Below are 22,339 nucleotides of genomic sequence, written 5' to 3' on the forward strand. Positions count from 1 at the left end.
ATTTTGTCAAAACTTCATTTCTATAGGAAATTTTGTCAAAATTTTATTTCTTTAGGAAATTTTGTCAACATTTTATTTGTATAGAAAAGTTTGCCAACATTTTATGTCTATAGGATATATAGAAAATTTGTGAAGTACCTCTTAGTTGGAGAAGGATATTTTGCGAAATCTACCAAAACATCAAGGATTCTACTAATCTACCAAACAGTAAATAATCTATCATATTTTGTAGAATTCTATCAGCTGTGGCATTTGTGCTTGCCACACTCTGCCAAAAATGCCATTGAACACGAAGTGTCGAAATGTCAATTCAAATGTTTGTGATATGAACCAAAGGCATAACATTGTAGCTACTTCTCGAAATGTTCTTTATTAGTATGTTAGAAAAAATAAAGAAAAAGTAGAAATATATTTTTTCCATTTAAACTCAATATAAAATTGAAAATTGTAGTTATTTGCAAAACCTTCTCAAAAGAACTTCCATAGAAGTAAAAAAGTTAATAGGCACAGGAAAATAGGAAATTCCCGCGGGAGTGAAATTTTTAATTCAATTTTCATTGTTTTTTTTTTTACTTTCTCGTTGATTTTCTATTGTTTGTAACTACATTAAATTGTTCAAAATTTAAATTTTCACTTTAAACCACCAAATAGCTTATTTTCTAAGACTTGTTCAAAAGAACTTCATTGGAAATGGGATAAAAATGAAGGAGGATCTGGGGATGCTCTTAAATATACAATTTTTGTGGAACAACTAGCGATTTTTTGCTGGGATGTTTTAAATTTTGCCAGTGAGCATTTTAAAATTTTTTCTTAAAATTTTTACCCATTGTTTTGAAAAATTCAATCAAGAAAAAAGAATTAAAATTTCTATTTTTTTTTTTCAAAATCAAATCCACCTTCATACTGTGCTCGATGTTTATTCGGAATTTAAAGTCGCCTTTGTCTCATATAAATGCCAGATTTCAAAACTTAAAAAATGGCGATTTCATCTATAGTACGTACGGAGTTTGATTGTTTAACAAGGCTACTATATATTGAAAATACAACTCTGTTAACACTAATTAATTTTTAAGTTTCCTACGAATATTTTCCAAACAAACTATTAAATATACATATATTTATAGATTTTAACAAATATATGAAAAGAGAAAATAAAATAATTACATCTAAATATTATAAATTTAACTTATACAAAATTAGTTTAATTTAAGATTTTGTAGGATTTTAATATTTTTATTAATACTTATATTATAATATATAACAAACAAAATTAAAATAATTTTAAGTTTAACATAAATCTTAATTTATGAAATTAGTACTTTAACATTAATACTTTGCTGTTATTGGTAAACTGCATTATTCAACGAAAAGTTTCACCCATATATTTTGCACGCGATTTTTTATATCCGAAAGAAATGCATTCGTTCAACTAATAGTTAAAAATAAAGAACAAGTATACTCGTACATGGTCATAAGATCGGCCAGGTCGAATCATATATGCCATATCCACCATGGATTGCTTACAAAATTCATATAAAGACCATCATCCACAATTGAATTACTTGGGTTGTGGTAAAAGTTATCGGTGGAAAGGTATCTTAAACCTTCTTAACATTGCCCTCTTAATTGTGGGTATTAATATGAATCATACGCTTATATGTCTCAATATTGATATCACTTCCAAGGTCCAAGAAACATAACGAATTAAAAAAAAAAGAAAATATATAAATTTTTGATCCCTGCTCCTGAGATGAATTACACAAACCCTAAAAAGTTTGAAATTTTTATATGAAAAACTTCTTTTAGTCATATCTCCTAAACCAAGCGCCCTAGAGCGAAAAGGACTTTAATTCATGACCACCCCCAAAAAAATTAAAAATCCACCGAAATCCAAAAAAAAAATTAAATTTTTATATGAGAACCTCTTTTGGCCATTAATATATGAGAACCTCTTTTGGCCATAAAATAAGCGTATTAGAGCGAAAAGGACTTTAATTCGTGACCACCCCCAAAAATTTGAAAAATCCACCCAAATCATAAAAAAATTTATATTTTTATATGAATACCTTCTTTTGGCCATATCTCCTAAACTAAGCGTCCTAGAGCGTATGCCGATTAAGAACTGAACATTGGTTTTCAATTTTTTAAGAAGTTTTAGAGATATTGTTCAAGTTTTGAAAAAAAATTAAAATAAAAAAAAATGTTCTTTAAAAATTCATAAAATATAAAAATTGGACACGTTAGAAAATTTTATGTTTGTATGGAAATCGCGATTTATACCAATTCAGTAAATCGTGACAAAATCAAAAGTTGTGCCCCGATTATAATGAAATAAAGCTCATTTTATTCGAATCATATTTAAGTAACTTGTTTCTAGACCAAAAATGTGATTTTTGTCCCATTTTTATTTTTTAGGAATTTTTTATGAGTAAAATATTTTTTTTTAATTTTAATTTTTTTTCTCAAAACTTCAACAATATCTCTAAAACTAATTGAAATATTGTAAGACAATGTAAAAACGGGAGCCACCGTGGTGCAATGGTTAGCATGCCCGCCTTGCATACACAAGGTCGTGGGTTCGATTCCTGCTACGACCGAACACCAAAAAGTTTTTCAGCGATGGATTATCCCACCTCAGTAATGCTGGTGACATTTCTGAGGGTTTCAAAGCTTCTCTAAGTAGTTTCACTGGAATGTGGAACGCCGTTCGGACTCGGCTATAAAAAGGAGGTCCCTTGTCATTGAGCTTATCATGGAATCGGGCAGCACTCAGTGATAAGAGAGAAGTTCACCACTGTGGTATCACAATGGACTGAATAGTCTAAGTGAGCCTGATACATCGGGCTGCCACATAACCTAACGTAACCAGAACGGCTTAAATATAATATTGTTTGGGACTTTCGGAGTTGTTTTCTTTTAATTTAATATGGTGAAGTGCCTTAATTTTGAATATAACGGTATATCTCGAAAAATCGATGTGATGAAAAAAAAACAAATGCAGATTTAGTTTCAGCGACCTCAAATTGGTCAAAACTTCCTACAAATATCAAATCAACAAAAAAGCTGAATTTTGTTCCCTTGTGTTATCTCTAAGAGTTTATAAATTTTCTATATTTGTAGTTATAATTTTCTTTGAGGAATTCCTTTTTTGAAATTACCACAACTAAAAGATGTGTAATTGTAAAGAATTTTTCATCAGTCAATGGCTTGAAAGCTTCAGTATTAAAAATAATATTTTTATAGAAACATTTTCGGGTCAAAATTTTATTTCCATAGAAAATTTTGTCAAAATTTTATTTCTATAGAAAATTTTGTCAACATTTTATTTCAATTGAAATTATAAATTATTATATTTTATTTTCTATTATAATAGAAAATTTTGTCAAAATTTTATTTCTATAGAAAATTTTGTCAAAATTTTATTTTTATAGAAAATTTTGTCAAAATTTTATTTTTTTAGAAAATTTTGTCAAAATTTTATTTTTTTAGAAAATTTTGTCAAAATTTTATTTCTATAGAAAATTTTGTCAAAATTTTATTTTTATAGAAAATTTTGTCAAAATTTTATTTTTATAGAAAATTTTGTCAAAATTTTATTTCTATAGAAAATTTTGTCAAAATTTTATTTTCATAGAAAATTTTGTCAAAATTTGATTTTTATAGAAAATTTTGTCAAAATTTTGTTTCTACACTGAAAAGAATATTGACCTAATAAGGAAGATTATGCAACTTAAATTTTAGGACTCCAAATTTACTCAATTCTAAGGACAAAATACTTTAAAACAATGACATTTTAATTAAAATAAAGTTTATAATCCTTGCTTCAAAATTTTTTTCATTAAATTTAGGACACAAATCTTGAAATTTTCATCTCTCTGCTGAAGTTGTAGATATTTGAAGTAAGGCAAATTTTCCTTACAATAAAGAAAAACATTTTTAATTTAAAAAAATCGTCTTTAACTCAACTGACATATTGAATTTTTATATTTAGATAAAAAGGTTTCAAATATAGACTAAGACTTATTTTTAGGATTTGCATCTTTGGTTTAAAAGTTTTTTTACCATTAAGAAAACTGTTTTTACTTTGAAGTACCTGGCATAATTTGGATTTTGAAACTGGAATTTGTTTGGACATGAATACCTTTATTAATATATCGCAAAAATAGGATAAACATTCGATGAATGACATCTATATCCAATTTTAATTTTATTGATCCTAGAGGTCCGTAAAAATGTACACAGGGAGGTTCGTAAAAATGCCTTTATTTTGAAGGAGCCGCATCTTTGGCTCGGGATCCAAGTAAACTTTTTTTTGAGTGTATAGAACATTTTTTCAAAATTTTATTTCTATAGGAAATTTTATCAAAATTTTTTCCTGTAGAAAATTTTGTCAAAATTTTATTTCTATAGAAAACTTTGTCAAAATTTTATTTCAATAGAAAAGTTTATCAAAATTTTGTTTCTATAGAAACTTTTGTCAACATTTTATTTCAATAGAAAATTCTATAGAAAATTTGGTCAAAATTTTATTTCTATGGAAAATTTTTCCAAAATTTTATTTTTAAGAAAATTTTGTCAAAATTTTATTTCTATAGAAAATTTTGTCAAAATTTTATTTCTATACAAAAGTTTGTCCAAAATTTTATTTCTATACAAAAGTTTGTCCAAAATTTTATTTCTATAGAAAATTTTGTCAAAATTTTATTTCTATAGACAATTTTATCAAAATTTTTTTTCCTATAGAAACTTTTGTCAACATTTTATTTCTATAGAAAATTTTGTCAAAATGTTATTTCTATAGAAAATTTTGTCAACATTTGTATACCCTTCACCACTACTGTGGTACAGGGTATAATAAGTTTGTGCATTTGTATGTAACGCCAAGAAGGAGTAATCGTAGACCAACCTTTTAGTATACGGATTGGCTTAAAATTAAATTCTGAGTCGATTTAGCGATGTCCGTCTGTCTATCTGTCTGTTGATGTATTTTTGTGTGCAAAGTACAGCTCGCAGTTTTAGTCCGATTGTCCTAAAATTTGGTGTAGGGTCCTGTTTCGGCTCAAAGACGATCCCTATTGATTTTGGAAAAAATCGGGTCAGATTTAGATATAGCTGCCATATATATTTTTCACCGATCTGGTCATAATTGGCGTGTATATCAACCGATCTTCCTCAAATTCCGTACATCCGAATATTTTATGAGTCTCGAAGAACTTGCACAATATCAGCCAAATCGGTTCAGATTTAGATATAGCTCCCATATATAGCTTTCGCCCGATTTAAACTCATTTGCCCTCTGAGGCCAATTTTTTGCTCCGATTTAGTTGAAATTTTGCATAGGGAGTAGAATTAGCGTTGTAACTATGCGTGCCAAATTTGGTTGAAATCGGTTCAGATCTGGATATATCTCCCATATACAGCTTTCGCCCGATTAAAACTCATATGACCACAGAGGCCAATTTTTAACTCCGATTTAGTTGAAATTTCGGTTCAGATTTAGATATAGCTCCCATATATATGTTTTTCTGATTTCGACAAAAATGGTCAAAATACCAACATTTTCCTTGTTAAATCGCCACCGCTTAGTCGAAAAGTTGTAAAAATGACTCTAATTTTCCTAAACTTCTAATACATATATATCGAACGATAATAAATACACTTTTGCGAAGTTTCCTTAAAACTGCTTCAGATTTAAATGTTTCCCATATTTTTTTTACTAAAATTGTGTTCCACCCTAGTGCATTAGCCAACTTAAATTTTGAGTCTATAGATTTTGTAAAAGTCTATCAAATTCTGTCCAAATCGAGTGATATTTAAATGTGAGTATTTGGGACAAACCTTTATATACATTTGACGGATATGATATGGTATCGAAAATTTAGATCTACAAAGTGGTGCAGGGTATAATATAGTCGGCCCCGCCCGACTTTAGATTTTCCTTACTTGTTTTTCTATAAAAAATTTTGTCAAAATTTTATTTCTATGGAAATTTGATGTTCCTCTTATTTTGAGAGTTATATTTAACAAGATCGACCAAAACATCAAAAATTCTACCAATTTACCAAACAGTAAATAATCTACCATTTTTGGTAGAATTCTACCAACTGTGGTAACTGTGGTTACCAACCCTATCGGATTAGAAACTATTGGGCCATTGTGAGCTGCTATCAATATTGCGTAATACCTTATTCTTCAATCAAGCTTATATATAATTTTCTTAAAATAAAGATATATATAGCTATGGCCATTATCGAGCAAAGAGTATTTTCTGCAAATCCAAAAATTAATTTTCTTTTTTCCAGTTGGAAGATTTAATAACTGTCGGACTAAGGAAACGAGTATTCGGTGCATGTATGTCCGTACACAAGCTTTTGTCATTCTTACACGCAAAATACTATGAATGGATATTATAAGTTTCCAGTAGCAAAACTCAGTAGTTCACAGTATATCAAGTCCAATGTTCCTGCCTCAGGTTCTTTCAGCAAGATAATTTCAATGTGAGGTTATGCTTTATGCGTAATTATATTATTTTTTTCTTATCTACATAGGGCTTGGATTAAGGCACTTTGTATTCTTAATTTCATCTGATTTTTTTTAATTCTAAACAGAATTATAAAAAAAATTCATATTCAGATTTTCTAAAATGAAAACGACACTGAGCCCAGTCTAGATCGCAATGAGATGGCTTAGCAGTGGAACTACCATCTTCAATTCACCTTACCACAGAAACCTACACCGAAAAAAGCATGTCTACACTGAAAAACATATTTACGTTAGATTGCGTAACATAAATTTCAGGATGTGCAATCTACAAAATATTAGGGAAAAATTTCTTTAAAATAATGAAATTTTAATTAAAATAAAGATTAGAAACTTTGCTTGAAAAAATTTTTGTTATTAAATTTAGGACATAAATTTTGAAAATTTGCGTCCCTCCGTCAAAAGCCGTATGTCTTCGAACTAAGGAAAATCTACCTTTAAACTTAGGAAACACATTATTGATTTAAAGAAATTGTCCTTAAATTGACTGAAATATTGAATTTCTAGATTTAAGATAAAAATGCTTCAAATATAGGCTAATACTTATTTTGAGGATTTAGCATCTTTAATTTAAAGTTTATTGGAATTAAAAAAAAATACTTTGAAGTATCCGTTATAATTTGGATTTTTAAACTGGCATTTGTTTATACGTGAATAGATTTATAAATATAAGAGAAAGAAAATTCGATAAATAAAATTTTAATTTTATTGGTCCTAGATTTAAAGCCACACATGTTGCAAAAAATGTCTTTATTTTAAAGAAGCCGCATCTTTGGCTAGGAATCCATACCAAAATCCTTAAGGGAAGGATAAAATTCTTTGGATCCAAGTAACCTTTTTTGTTGTTTGCGGTTCCAAAGATTTTGTCATTACACTAATGATTTTGGTATTGATTCCGAGCCAAAGAAGCGGAGAATTGTAATAAGGATATTTTAAGACATAATTCTCTTTTAAATTTGAGTTTTGAGTACTTGGTTCTACGAAAAAAATTTTAATTTAATTGTTTTCTCAGCTTGTTTCTTCATTAAAACATGTTAACGACAACCTCAATTTCCAAATTCAAATTGAACTTCAAATAGATCCTATGCTACTTTTCCAGCGAAAAACATCTTTAAAATAAAGTATTGAATAACATCTACTAATTTTGAAAGCGTTTTATCTTTTTTAGTTTGGTCGAATCACCTAATTATAAGGAAGAAAGGACTTCACTGTAAATTTCATCAACTTTTTGATGATGAAGAAATCTTTTCATCGTACAAAAAAATGTCAGCTAAAAATCTAATTTATATCATATACTTCAAAGTATTTTCTTCATTTCAAATTAATCCAAAAAATTCAACATCTCAGTTCATATAAAGATTATTGTTTTAAATCTAAAATGTTGTTTTTAGTTTGCTTTAAGGAAAATTTACCTTACGTTAAAGACTTACAACTCTATCAGAGAAACGAACATTTGAAGCAAAGATTGTGAACTTTCTGTTAATTTAAAACTCATTATTTCAACGGAATTTGTTTTTAATATTGTGTAAATGACGTTGTCAAATATTTTGGTTAGATAGTCTTTCGTATTATGCCAATATTTCGTTCAGTGTAGGTGTACCCGTAGTAACCTGAGGCTATCGGCTAAAGTAATCCAAATGGTAGAAAACTTACCCTTTCGTAGACTAAAATAAATTTGTGCTTTAAGGCCTCTTATGAGATATAATTCGAAACGAATTTTCCAACTGTATGTGAGTACGAGAGTGACCGTATATGTATGTGTATGTCATTTAAACTATTGTTGCCTCTGACCTGAAAACACAATTTGGCAAACAAGACTAGAAGTCACCAAAAACATTGACGAAGAAAACTGGCAGTGGAGAAAGTTTAAACACACAGTTATACGTACTTATACTTGTATACAATTATACGCACATACTTATATTGAGTTGAATGTTTTTAAACCAAAGAAAACTTGAGCGAAAATCAAAAGTGACAGAACACAGTTTAAAAACGGTTCAATTAGGTGTCCAAAACTTTAGTTTTTGATCGGTTTAATAGAGGATTGGATGAAATTAGTTCCTCCATGAGGCTCGAGAACTCAATTATGGGAGTCTGTTTATATGGGGGTTATATATAAATATATAAAAACATATGATAATAACCATTAAAAATTGTTATTGATATATATTGACAGTAGTTCCAGAAATCCGGCCTATGACAAAATTCATTGCTTCTAAGCCAATTTTGGGCCTCGTCCGTATTAAAAACAAAAAAAACACACACATTTACATTTGGCTACGCTTTTTTGCTGAATGAATAACTCTTGATCTCTAACTCTTGATCGAGGGGTCCATATATAATTCAACCGGATCGAATGAAATTTGTTCCTCCATGAGTGTCGAAAAGTCGAACATCTTTTGGGATTATATAAATATGGACAAGTATGGCAATAACCATTAAAACATGGTTATTGATATATACTGACTGGAGGTCGGTGTATATGGGGATTATATATAATTATGGACAAATTGTTGTATCGAATCGGAAAAATAATCTACCAAAATTTTTAGAATTTTATTTCCATAGAATTTTTTTTCAAAATTTTATATCCATAGAAATTTTTGTCAAAAGTTTATTTCCATAAAATGTTTATCAAAATTTTCTTTCTATGGAAAACTTTATCAAATTTTATTTCTATAGAAAATGTTGTCAAAACTTTCATTCTATAGAAAACTTTGTCAAAATGTTATTTCTATAAAAATTTTGTCAAAATTTTGTTTCTATAGACAATTTTATGAAAATTTTATTTCTATTGAAAATTTGGTCAACATTTTATTTCTATAAAAAATTTTAAAAATATTTTTGAGTGTTGTTGACCTATTTTATGTTTATTCTGATTATTAATTTTGTTCGGCTTGAGGTCATAGAAACAATTGATTATTGATTTGTTTTAATATTTATTTCCAATATTTCGGTTAGTGCCACTAACCATCTTCTGGGATTTTGTATGTGAGTTCGTGTGATGCTGTTCGTTCTGCAAGTCACCGTACACCGTAATTTTGTCAATAAATTATTTCTATAAAAATTTTTGTCAAAATTTCATTTCTATAAGAAATTTTATCAACATTTATTTCTATAAAAAAATTTTGTCAACAATTTATAAGAAATTTTGTCAACATTTTATTTCTATAAAAATTTTGTCAACAATTTATAAGAAATTTTGTCCACATTTTATTTCTATAAAAATTTTTGTCAACATTTCGTTTCTATAAAAAATTTTGTCAAAATTTTATTTCTATAGAAAATTTTGTCAAAGTTGTATTTCTATAGAAAATTTTGTCAAAATTTTATTTCTATAGAAAATTTTGTCAAAGTTGTATTTCTATAGAAAATTTTGTCAAAATTTTATTTCTATAGAAAATTTTGTCAAAATTTTATTTCTATGGAAAGTTTTTCCAAAATTGTATTTCTATGGAAAATTTTGCCAAAAGTTTAGTTTTATAGAAAATTTTGTCAAAATTTTATTTCTATAGAAAATTTTGTCAAAATTTTATTTCCATAGAAATTTTTATCAAAATTTTATTTCCATAGAAATTTTTGTCAAAAGTTTATTTTTATAAAAAAATTTCTCAAAATTTTCTTTCTATGGAAAATTTTATCCAAATTTTATTTATATAGAAAATGTTGGCAAAATTGTATTTCTATAGAAAATTTTGTCAAAATTTTATTTCTATAGAAAATTTTGTCTAAATTTTATTTCTATGGAAAATGTTGTCTACATTTTATTTCTATAAAAAATTTTGTCAACATTTTATTTCTATAAAAAATTTTTTCAACATTTTATTTCTATAAAAAGTTTTGTCAAAATTTTGTTTCTATAGAAAATTTTGTCAACATTTTATTTGTTTTGTTTGTTATTGTTGGCTTCTCTTCAATCGTTATTGTTGTTTTTTTGTTTTTTGATCTCAGCTTAAAGCCATGCATTGACTAAACTACAAGTGTAGCTTAACCAACAGAGGAAAAGTATGCTTGTCAAATTTATTTGGGCAAAGCCCTATAGACTGCAAGATGGTTGGATGTACAGCTGTTTCGGAATTACCACATTCCTCATCAGCATCCTCTACTTGCAGCAAAACTATCAACCAATTATCAGAATTCGGGTAATTCACTCAACCCAACGTGAACTACACTCGAACCTCCCGAAAAAGAGTTTGATAGTAAGGAAAAGAGATATGCTGGCAAATTTGTTTAGGTAGTAGCCGACTATCAAACCCTTTTTCGGGAGGTTCGAGTGTAGTTCACGTTGGGTTGAGTGAATTACCCGAATTTATTCTGATAATTGGTTGATAGTTTTGCTGCAAGTAGAGGATGCTGATGAGGAATGTGGTAATTCCGAAACAGCTGTACATCCAACCATCTTGCAGTCTATAGGGCTTTGCCCAAATAAATTTGACAAGCATACTTTTCCTCTGTTGGTTAAGCTACACTTGTAGTTTAGTCAATGCATGGCTTTAAGCTGAGATCAAAAAACAAAAAAACAACAATAACGATTGAAGAGAAGCCAACAATAACAAACAAAACGAAAGAAGATAGAGGAAGCACGCTCAAAAACAAACCCAGCCAAATACATACAAATCGATGATTTGAGTTTGGCAAAGGAAAAGAGATATGCTGGCAAATTTGTTTAGGCAGTAGCCGACTATCAAACCCTTTTTCGGGAGGTTCGAGTGTAGTACACGTTGGGTTGAGTGAATTACCCGAATTTATTCTGATAATTGGTTGATAGTTTTGCTGCAAGTAGAGGATGCTGATGAGGAATGTGGTAATTCCGAAACAGCTGTACATCCAACCATCTTGCAGTCTATAGGGCTTTGCCCAAATAAATTTGACAAGCATACTTTTCCTCTGTTGGTTAAGCTACACTTGTAGTTTAGTCAGTGCATGGCTTTAAGCTGAGATCAAAAAACAAAAAAACAACAATAACATTTTATTTCTATAAAAATTTTGTCCACATTTTGTTTTTATAAAAAATTTTGTCAAAATTTTATTTCTATAGAAAATTTTGTCAAAATTTTATTTTTATAGAAAATTTTGTCAATATGTTATTGCTATAGAAAATTTTGTCAAAACTTTATTTTTATAGAACATTTTGTCACAATTTTATTTCTATAGAAATTTTTATCAAAATTTTATTTCCATAGAAATTTTTGTCAAAAGTTTAGTTTTATAAAAAAATTGTCAAAATTTTCTTTCTATGGAAAATTTTATCAAAATTTTATTTATATAGAAAATGTTGGCAAAATTGTATTTCTATAGAAAATTTTGTGAAAATTTTATTTCTATAGAAAATTTTGTCAAAATTTTATTTCTATAGAAAATTTTGTCAACATTTTATTTCTATAGAAAATTTTGTCAAAATTTTATTTCTATAGAAAATTTTGCCAAAATTTTATTTCTATAGAAAATATTGTCAAAATTTTATTTCTATGGAAAAATTTGCCAAAATTTTAGTTCTATGGAAAATTTTGTCAAAATTTTATTTCTATAGAAAATTTTGTCAAAATTTTATTTCCATAGAAATTTTTATCAAAATTTTATTTCCATAGAAATTTTTGTCAAAAGTTTATTTGTATAAAAAAATTTGTCAAAATTTTCTTTCTATGGAAAATTTTATCAACATTTTATTTATATAGAAAATGTTGGCAAAATTGTATTTCTATAGAAAATTTTGTCAAAATTTTATTTCTATAGAAAATTTTGTCAAAGTTGTATTTCTATAAAAAATTTTGTCAAAATTTTATTTCTATAGAAAATTTTGTCAAAATTTTATTTTTGTAGAAAATTTTGTCAAAACTTTATTTTTATAGAAAATTTTGTCACAATTTTATTTCTATAGAAAATTTTGTCAAAATTGTCACAATTTTATTGCTATAGAAAATTTTGTCAAAACTTTATTTTTATAGAAAATGTTGTCACAATTTTATTTCTAAAGAAAATTTTGTCAACATTTTATTTATATAGAAAATTTTGTCAAAATTTTATTTCTATAGAAAATTTTGTCAAAATTTTATTGCTATAGAAATTTTGTCAAAACTTTATTTTTATAGAAAATTTTGTCACAATTTTATTTCTATAGAAAATTTTGTCAAAATTTTATTTCTATAGAAGATTTTGTCAAAATTTTATTTCAATAGAAAATTTTGTCGCAATTTTATTTCTATAGAAAATTTTGTCAAAATTTTATTTCTATAGAAAATTTTCTCAAAATATTATTATTTTAGAAAATTTTTTCACAATTTTATTATAGAAAATTTTCTCAATAAATTGAATAAATCTACTAGTTGCCAACTGTGGCAACCGTGATTCAGAGCCAAATAAGCGGAGAATTGAAGTAAAGGCAATTCTCTTTTAAATTTGAGCTTTTGATTTTAGGAAACAATTATAACAAAATTATACGTTTTTCATTTTTTTTCTTCTTGAGCTATTAATGTCTGTTAAAAACGTGTTAACGATAACAGACATTTCCAAATTTAGACTCGACTTCAAGTAGACATTTTACCATGTTTCAAGTAAAAAAATGTAAAAACCGACTAAGAATTTCACCATTTTTACATTATGAGACCATATCTATTATTAAATTAAAATATATTTTTTTATGTAATAAACGTAATTCTCGAAACACGGTTCCATATATGCGAAAATCCAACTAACGTTCACTGATGCTCGTTTTTCATTTTTGAGAGGAGTTTATTGCCGTTGCCTTTCTTTTTCTTTTGATGGCATAAATGGAGCAAAAAATGGTCGAATGAACCAACTGTAAGGTTATGCTTCTCTTTACTCCCTCCCATCTTTAGAAGAGAGCCCTTTCCCGTAAATATCTAGAACATGAGCAAATGTGTGGTTCGGTTTGTACTCTGTACGAGTAGTTCAAATGTTACATTTCTTTGGCAACAGAAGGACTTTGTTTTTTTTTTTTTTGCTACGACCAATGTTTTCATTCTCGACTTTTTTACCCATTTTCCTAGGAGATGTTTTTCGGACATAGCTTTTTCAATCTTCTTTTGCTTCCCAAATTTTGTGCATGTGGTGTGCTGCCACAGCGACTATTATTAGATACCTTTGGTGCTGTTGTTGTGATGTTTGTTTTTTATGTTCTTTCATTTTACTTTTTTTTTGGTGTCCTCTGTCTTATGAATATACGCCTTCGTTGGATATTTTCTCCCTTCACGAGAAGGAAGCAAACAAACCTTATGGTTGCGTGTATTTTACGGCCAACACTGTTTTCGCGGGTTCAACTTCCAATTGAAAGTGTGCTTCTTTAAGATTTATGACCCTAATTAAAGGCTTAAATGTGGAGAGAAACATGATGTGGCAGAAAAGAAGAAGTATAAATTGCTAACTCGTTGTGGACAAGAAAAAAAGAAGAAGATGATTACGACGACGACAAGTATGGTGAATCACAGGCCTATTATATTGTAAAAAAACATGCTAGGAATAATAATTGGGTTACATATGAATACGATGGGGTTTGGTCTATTAAGGCCAATAATTTCCGAAAAGATTCAATTTGTTCAATACTCGACTAATTACTTATTCACTGAGAGTTTAACATTAGCCGGGGTACACACCGAAAAACAAAATCCGTTTGGGGTGAACCATGTGAATGTTTGACCAATACGTCTAAAGGTAATAGATACAACTTTACATTAAAGCAATCTGTACCTGCATTATACCTCCAAAGTCTTCTCGCGAGACGCTATCCATTAACCCGAAGATGATTTAATGTTACCCAGAGTAGAGGGAGTGAATGCCAATATCTTTCTTAGCTTGGAAGACTCGGTATAAGGTTGAAGGCGAATGTCAGCTTTTTTAGGACCAGCTCTTACTTCAATTTGTGGTATATAGCAGAAAATTAATACAAAATGTAATCAGCAGAATTTGAATTATAAATTTAAAACGATAAAATACTCGCCGAAAATTTCTCCCATTTTTATACCAACTCCCCTAAAACTTTAGCAACATATTGTGCCATAGAGAAAAACAAATTTTGGTTTCTTGTGCATTGTAGACTATTTTCCTCATGTTTCCGGTTATGATAGGCAAACCACCACATTATTTCTGTTCTAAGAAAATTTCAATATGTTGGGCACTTGTGGCCAACATTCATACAAAAAGTGAAGAGAAATTTTCTTCGACCCATAAGATTTAGCTGCTACTAATGTTTGTGGTAGAAAAGTTTCTTAGGTTATTTTTTTTTTCGACTTGTGTTACAACAAGGAAACTGTTATCTAGGAAAGACGAAAAACAAGGCACAGTGGTTAGCGAAATAATTGAGAATAGGGGTATGTCTCAAGGCACTAAATATTTTTTTAAAGTTTTAGTTTTTTAACGAAATTGAATCGATTTGTCACTGTGAGATTTTTTTTCAATTCGTTTATTATTTTAATCAAAATACCGTAATGAAAAATTTCATCAAGTTAATTAAAAAAAAAATTGAATTCAATAATTTTATTAATTGATCTTTTTCGGTAATAGTTCCTTGCATTTCTAAGAAAAATTTAAACTTTAAATTTAAAAACAACAACAATGAAAATTTTAGACTTTATCACAACAAAACGTTTTTTTTTTTTTTAACAAGAAGATTCTAATGGGGAAGGATGTGAAAACAATGTCATAACGACAGAACTCAAAACATACGTTTTCATTTCTGGCTAATTGCATCTTCCCTCACATCTTCCTCACTTTACTAGGTTTAGTCAGTTATTAGACTTTTTTCTGTTCTGCAAACAATGTAGAAGAAACTATTCGATTAACACAAATTTTAAATTTTACTTTTTGCTCGGACGGAGAATCGAACCGCGGACCATACAGTTTGTAAGCCGACACGTAGCTGTCATTGTCATCAAGGGACAATTATCGCTATCATCATTAACGAACAAGGACCCCATAATCAATAGCAGTTATATTTATAAAGAATAGTTATCGGCGCCCACAAGATGATTCAAAGAAACTTTATTTAAAAGAAACATACTGTAATAAATGAATAACGTTTGCGTTACCCGTTTTCCCAATGTTTTGTTTTTCTTTGACGTTCCAAAAAATGCAAGAGCTCACGAATGCCCACAGAAAAACGAAAGACCGGAAAGATAAAAATAATTGCTTCGCCTGCACGAAAGTGATCGCTTCCCGCTCATACCAGGTATACCGGTAAGAAATGATCGTTTTTTCATGTGGCACCCATTTTCCACACTTTTGACTCCTTTCCATAGTTTTTAAACGGTCAAAAGTTGTTTGTTGTGCAACGTTTAACATTGCTGCTATTTGCTTTTGACTCAAATTTTTCTTCATTTTTTTTTGGAGATCTTCCACGTTCCTCATTTCTCACACCAAAATCATTATTTCTGAACCGTTGAAACCATCTTTTGCATGTTGATTCTGATAGAGCATGATCACTATATGCCTCAACAGGCATTCGATGCGACTCTGCAGCAAATGAAAACAAACAAGTATATACGGCCGTATGTTCGGCCAGGCCGAATTTTATGTACCCTCCACCATGGATTGCATAGAAACTTGTACTAAAGACTGTCATCCACAATCGAATTACTTGGGTTGCGGTAGCACTTGCCGATGGCAAGGTATCTTAAATCTTCATGACACCGCCTTCTCAATTGTAAATTAGTCAACATGGGTTTGACAAAAATTTCTATAGAAATAAAATTTTGACAAAATTTTCTATAGAAATAAAAACTTGACAAAATTTTCTATAGAAATAAAATTTTGACAAAATTTTCTATAGAAATACAATTTTGACAAAATTCTCTATAGCAATAATATTTTGACAAAAATTTGTATAGTAATAAAATTTTGACAAAATTTTCTATAGAAATAAAATTTTGACAAAATATTATAGAAATAAAATCTTGACAAAATTTTTTATAGTAATAAAATTTTGATAAAATTTTGTATAGTAATAAAATTTTGACAACATTTTCTATAGAAATAAAATTTTGGTAGAATATTTTTGGGGATCGGCTATATATAATTACAGACCGATGTGGACCAATTTTGGCATAGTTGTTAGCGGCCTATATGGCCGCCATAGCAATAAAATTTTGACAAATTTTTGTATGGTAATAAAATTTTGACAAAATTTTCTATAGAAATAAAATTTTGACAAAATGTTATAGAAATAAAATTTTTACAAAATTTTTTATAGTAATAAAATTTTGTATAGTAATAAAATTTTGACAACATTTTCTATAGAAATTAAATTCTGGTAGAATATTTTTGGGGATCGGCTATATATAATTATAAACCGATATGGACCAATTTTGGCATGGTTGTCAGCGGCCTATAGGCCGCTATAGCAATAAAATTTTGACAAAATTTTTTAGGGTAATAAAATTTTGACAGAATTTTCTATAGAAACAAAATGTTGACAAAATTTTTTATAGTAATAAAATTTTGATAAAATTTTGTATAGTAATAAAATTTTGACAACAGTTTCTATAGAAATAAAATTTTGGTAGAATATATTTGGGGATCGGCTATATATAATTATAGACCGATATGGACCAATTTTGGCATGGTTGTCAGCGGCCTATATGTTCGCTAACAACGGCCTAGCGCAATTTACCAAATTTACCCCGTACCAAATATCAAGTGGATCAGATGAATTTTACTCCTCCAAGAGCTCCGGAGGTCAAATCTGGGGATCGGTTTATATGGGGGCTACATATAATTATGGACCGATATGGACCAATTCCTGCATGGTTGTTAGAGACCATATATTAACACCATGTACCAAATTTCAGCCGTATCGGATGAAAGTTGCTTCTGTTAGAGGCTCCGCAAGCCAAATCTGGGGATCGGTTTATATACTGACTATATATAATTATGAACCGATGTGGAGCAATTTTTGCATGGTTGTGAGAGACCATATACTAACACCATGTACCAAATTTCAATCGGATTGGATGAATTTTGCTCCTCCAAGAGGCTCCGTAAGCCAAATCTGAGCGTCAGTTTATATGGTGGCTATACGCAAAAGTGGTCCGATATGGCCCATTTGCAATACCATCCGACCTACATCGATAGCAACTACTTGTGCCAAGTTTCAAGTCAATAGCTTGTTTCGTTCGGAAGTTAGTGTGATTTCAACAGACTGACAGACGGACATGCTAAGATCGACTCAGAATTTCACCACGACCCAGAATATATACACTTTATGGGGTCTTAGAGCAATATTTCGATGTGTTACAAACAGAATGATAAAGATAATATGCCCTCATCCAATGGTTGAGGGTATAAAAATTAATGCTTTCCGCAAATCATCACTTTCTGGTACAAAATTCTTAATTTTTTACACAACGAAAAAATATGATGTTGTCTGTTTAATGACTTTTTCACAGAAACAAACAAACAATAAAATTAGGGCTCTTCACAACAAATGTTTCCTATCGAAAGATTTGTATCTCTACGCTCACTTCATACCGGTATACGTAGTATTCATCGACGGAGCTTGCCATACAAATATTTCGGCCGCAGACCATGGACATGCCATCAGGACTCCATTGCACTTGGCACACGTCAACAAGAAAGGCATAAAAATGGGACATATTAAAGGGTGATACGGTAAAAATTTGGTCAAGGGAAAACGCGTGTAAATCGGTGAAATCGTTTATTCAAAAAATCAAATTAAATTTCTTTTTCAAGTTCAATTAGTATAAAATTCAGGAAAAATATTCAGTTAGGCTTTCGCTTTCCCAAATCCGAATTTCCGGGCCTCACGCTTGACACCTGCCATCAGATTTTGTACAGCCACCTTGTCCACCTTCTTCGCCGCAGAAAGCCAGTTTGCCTTGAACTGCTGCTCGTCCTTAGCAGTTTTTTTGGTCTTCTTTAGGTTCCGCTTGACCAGCCCAGTATTTCTCAATTGGGCGGAGCTCTGGCGTGTTGGGAGGGTTCTTGTCCTTGGGAACCACCTGCACGTTGTTGGCGGCGTACCACTCCATGGCCTTTTTACCGTAATGGCAAGATGCCAAATCCGGCCAAAACAGTACGGAACAACCGTGTTTCTTCAGGAAAGACAGCTTTGACGTAGGTTTCGTCGTCCATTACCACGCAGTCAAACTTCGTCAGCATCGTCGTGTACAGCCTCCGGGATCGCGCTTTGGCCGTCGTATTTTGTTTATCATCGCGATTTGGACTCACTACCTTCTTGTAAGTCCATAGTCCGGCTCGTTTTTTGGCTCGATGCACGGTTGTTGACGATATACCCAGCTTATTTGCGGCATCTCGGAGAGAGAGGTTAGGGTTTCGCTTGAAACTACCGGCAACTCTCTTTGTCGTCTCAGCGGCTTCCGGTTTTCGATTTCCCCCCGATCCAGACTTCCTGGCTGTCGGCAAACGTTCCTCAAACACTTTAATTACATTTGTAACGGTTGATTTGGCAACTTTTAGCGATTTTGCCAGCTTTGCGTGCGAGTAGCTCGGATTTTCGCGATGCGCGAGCAAAATTTTGATACGCTGCTCTTCTTGCTTGGACGGCATTTTGACAACTGAAGAGTGAATTCCAAAATCAAAATAGGAGCAAAATTCTACAGACACACACCTTCAAAATGAGGGGTGTTTAAATGCAAAATTGAAAGGAATACGTCAAGTTTATATTGACCAAATTTTGACCGTATCACCCTTTAATATCTTTTAAAAGACATCAGAATTTATCTCAAAAATAATACACATTTTTCCAAATAAACTGTTTCACCACGAAAATAAATTTTCAAAAGATGTAAAAAGTTTCTCAGCGGTGGATTATCCCACCTCAGTAATGCTGGCGAGATTTGTGAGCGTTTTAAAGCATTCCTAAGTGGTTTCACTGCAATGTGGAACGCCGTTCGGACTCGACTATAAAAAGGAGGTCCCTTGTCATTGAGCTTAATATGGAATCGGGAAGCATTCGGTAATAAGAGAGAAAGTTCACCACTGTGGTATCACAAGGGACTCAATAGTCTAAGTGAGCCTGATACATCGGGTTGCCACCTAACCTAACCTTTGGTTTGCGTGTATGAATTCACTTTCAATATTTTAAATAGTTTTTTTAATGTCATAACGAATTTGATATCTTATTGGTATCTGAAATTTATCTTATGCAAAGTTCTTTAGCTGGGCGATAACTTTTATGTTCTTGCTATTTAATAAAAATAACCAAATTTTGTTACAATTTCCAATAACATGCTACAACTGCAATCTGCTACGTGCAACCACAATACAAAAAAAAAAACTTCTTCTCCACAAAAAACATATACACACACAACACCTACAATATTCAATATGAAATAATGTTTCCGGTTCCCTTTTAAGCTCCTTACCATTTACGTCTTACGTCTCCCACAAATGTTTCATGCTATTCTTCTCCCACAGTATAATATATCAAAACTTTTCCAATGGATAGTTGTAGCTGGTTGAATCTTGCTTCTCTTGTTGTTTGTATAATTTTTGTAAAAAAAAAAAACTTTGACGGTGTGCTAAAATGTGATAATAAAGTTTCCGGTTCTTCCTTCTTTCTCTTGGACACACTTCGATTTTATTTGGAGAATCAAAGTTTTTACAGCTCAGTTGAATTTGTGCCATAAATAATTTGTAATTATGAATAATTATCGTTATTAGAAGTCACCTTATGAATTGTGTCACACTGTTACCAAGTGTGGAAGGTAACATAAAATGTTAAGGTATGACAATAAAATTTTAAAGTGTTCAGGTGATCATGGCATGGCCTAATTACAAGAGGCTTAATTCAGAAAATATGTGGTAAACAAAACATGTCCTCAAAACACAAAAAAACATATTAACATCTACATAGTAATTTTTAGGATTTTATATGCATATATTGACATAATATATTTTCATACTACATTAATTTGATAATAAGAAAATATTTGTGGCATACAAATTTATTAAGGAAATACATCCTTCCAAATATTTACCATATATTTCTGCAGGTATATCTGTGCCCTTCAACAATATAAACTTGCATATGGGATGTATACCCTTCAACTATATAAACCTGCATATGGGATGTATGCCCTATACCACAGCAGGGCGTTCAGTAATGGGGTATTGGTTAAAATTTGACACCCAATTTCATCATACCACACGGATGAAAAAAACTGTTTTTCATATGTTTGGCTATAAACATTATATGTTTAGAACACAAATTTTTAAACACAATATTTTTGAGTGCAAGCATATAATGTTCATAAACTAGCATAACTTGTTTGGGACATATATGTTAATATGTTAGAACATATTATGTTTGGGACATAAAATGTTTGTAAATATAATATGCTTGGATGCAAACATATATTAATTTAGAAATAGCCTATAAACATATATTTTATTTAGTAGCTTGGAGCGATATTGAATTAAGTTGGTGGTTGTTGCTTGTTATTACAAAATTAACATTTTATTTTTCCTTGGGCAATTGATCAGCTACTTCTTTGATCCTTACAAACTGTGTGGTCCGCTGTTCGAATCCCCGTCCGGCAAAAGGTAAAATTAAAATAAAAAAAAAATCATAAAATTGAATAATTTCTTCTACAATGTTTGTATTAGAGAAAAAGGTGCTAAGAACTAAAAAATCTCGTGGAAGTGAGTAAGATTTCGGGGAATATACAATTGGGCAGAAACAAAATTTTGAGCATTCAGGTCGAAAACCTATGTTGTTAGCACCTATATTACCTGTTTATTTTCATAATTCATTATGATTGTAAATATATAAATAAATAAATAAAATTTTGAGCACAATATTGTTTGGGAGAATTTTTTTAAGCATATAATATTTTTGGGTGCAAAATGCTTCCAAACTTATTTTATGGTCACATAATAACATATTGTTTTTTGGAAGACAACATTATTGAATTTGGATGCAAAAATACAAAATGTTTGGAACTTAGACTACCCAAACATATATTGTTTAGACCAATATGCTTTCAAACATATTATATATTGGAAGAGATCAAACATATAAATGTTTGGGCAATACCCAAAAATATATATGCTTGAAGCAAAATATGTTTGGGAGTATATGTTACAGAAGCGATTTTTTGTGAGCGTGTGGATACAAATCTCACTCATCGAATTTTTATTCTATTTTTGCGATATATTAATAAAGTTACTCATGTACCAACAAATTCCAGTTTCAAAATCCAAATTATGCCAGATACTTCAAAGTAAAACCAGGTTTCTTAATGCTAAAAAAAACTTTAAACCAAAGATGCAAATCCGTAAAATAAGTCTTAACCTACATTTTTATCTTAAATTTAAAAATTCAATATGTCAGTTGAGTTAAAGACGATTTCTTTAAATGAAAAATGTTTTTATTTATTCAAAAGAAAATTTGCCTTATTTTAAAGATCTACAACATTAAAATAGGTATTTATGTCCTAAATTTAATGAAAAAATTTAACCAAAGATTATAAACTTTCTTTTAATTAAAATGTCATTATTTTAAAAAATTTTGTCCCTAACACAGCGTAAATCGCGATTCCTAGAATTTAAGTTGCATAATCTTCCATATTTTTTTCAGTGTAGCATAAATAAGTTTGCTGCACTGTTAGAAAAATATGTTTTTCATATGTTCCGATATAAACAAAATGTGTTTCGGGCACAATTTTCAAACACAATATATTTAAGTGCCGACATGTAATGTTCCTAAACTAACACTAAATGTTTGGGACACATATGTTAATATGTTAAAATATATTATGTTTGGTGCATGAATGTTTCATAAAAATAATATGTGTGAATATAAACA

At 29.8% G+C, this 22,339-nt stretch overlaps 1 protein-coding gene across 1 annotated transcript in view; it reads left to right on the forward strand.

The window, feature by feature from the left end:
* The window catches only part of Rim (Rab3 interacting molecule), a 196,056-nt gene that overhangs the window by 30,774 nt on the left and 142,943 nt on the right, over nucleotides 1-22,339 (forward strand). The window contains exon 6 of the mRNA XM_075290574.1: nucleotides 233-245. Within this exon, the coding sequence (XP_075146689.1) occupies nucleotides 233-245 (13 nt within the window). The remainder of the gene's footprint in view (nucleotides 1-232; nucleotides 246-22,339) is intronic.

The sequence above is a fragment of the Haematobia irritans genome, chromosome 1 (assembly GCF_050003625.1).
Source record: "Haematobia irritans isolate KBUSLIRL chromosome 1, ASM5000362v1, whole genome shotgun sequence".
NCBI lineage: Eukaryota > Metazoa > Arthropoda > Insecta > Diptera > Muscidae > Haematobia > Haematobia irritans.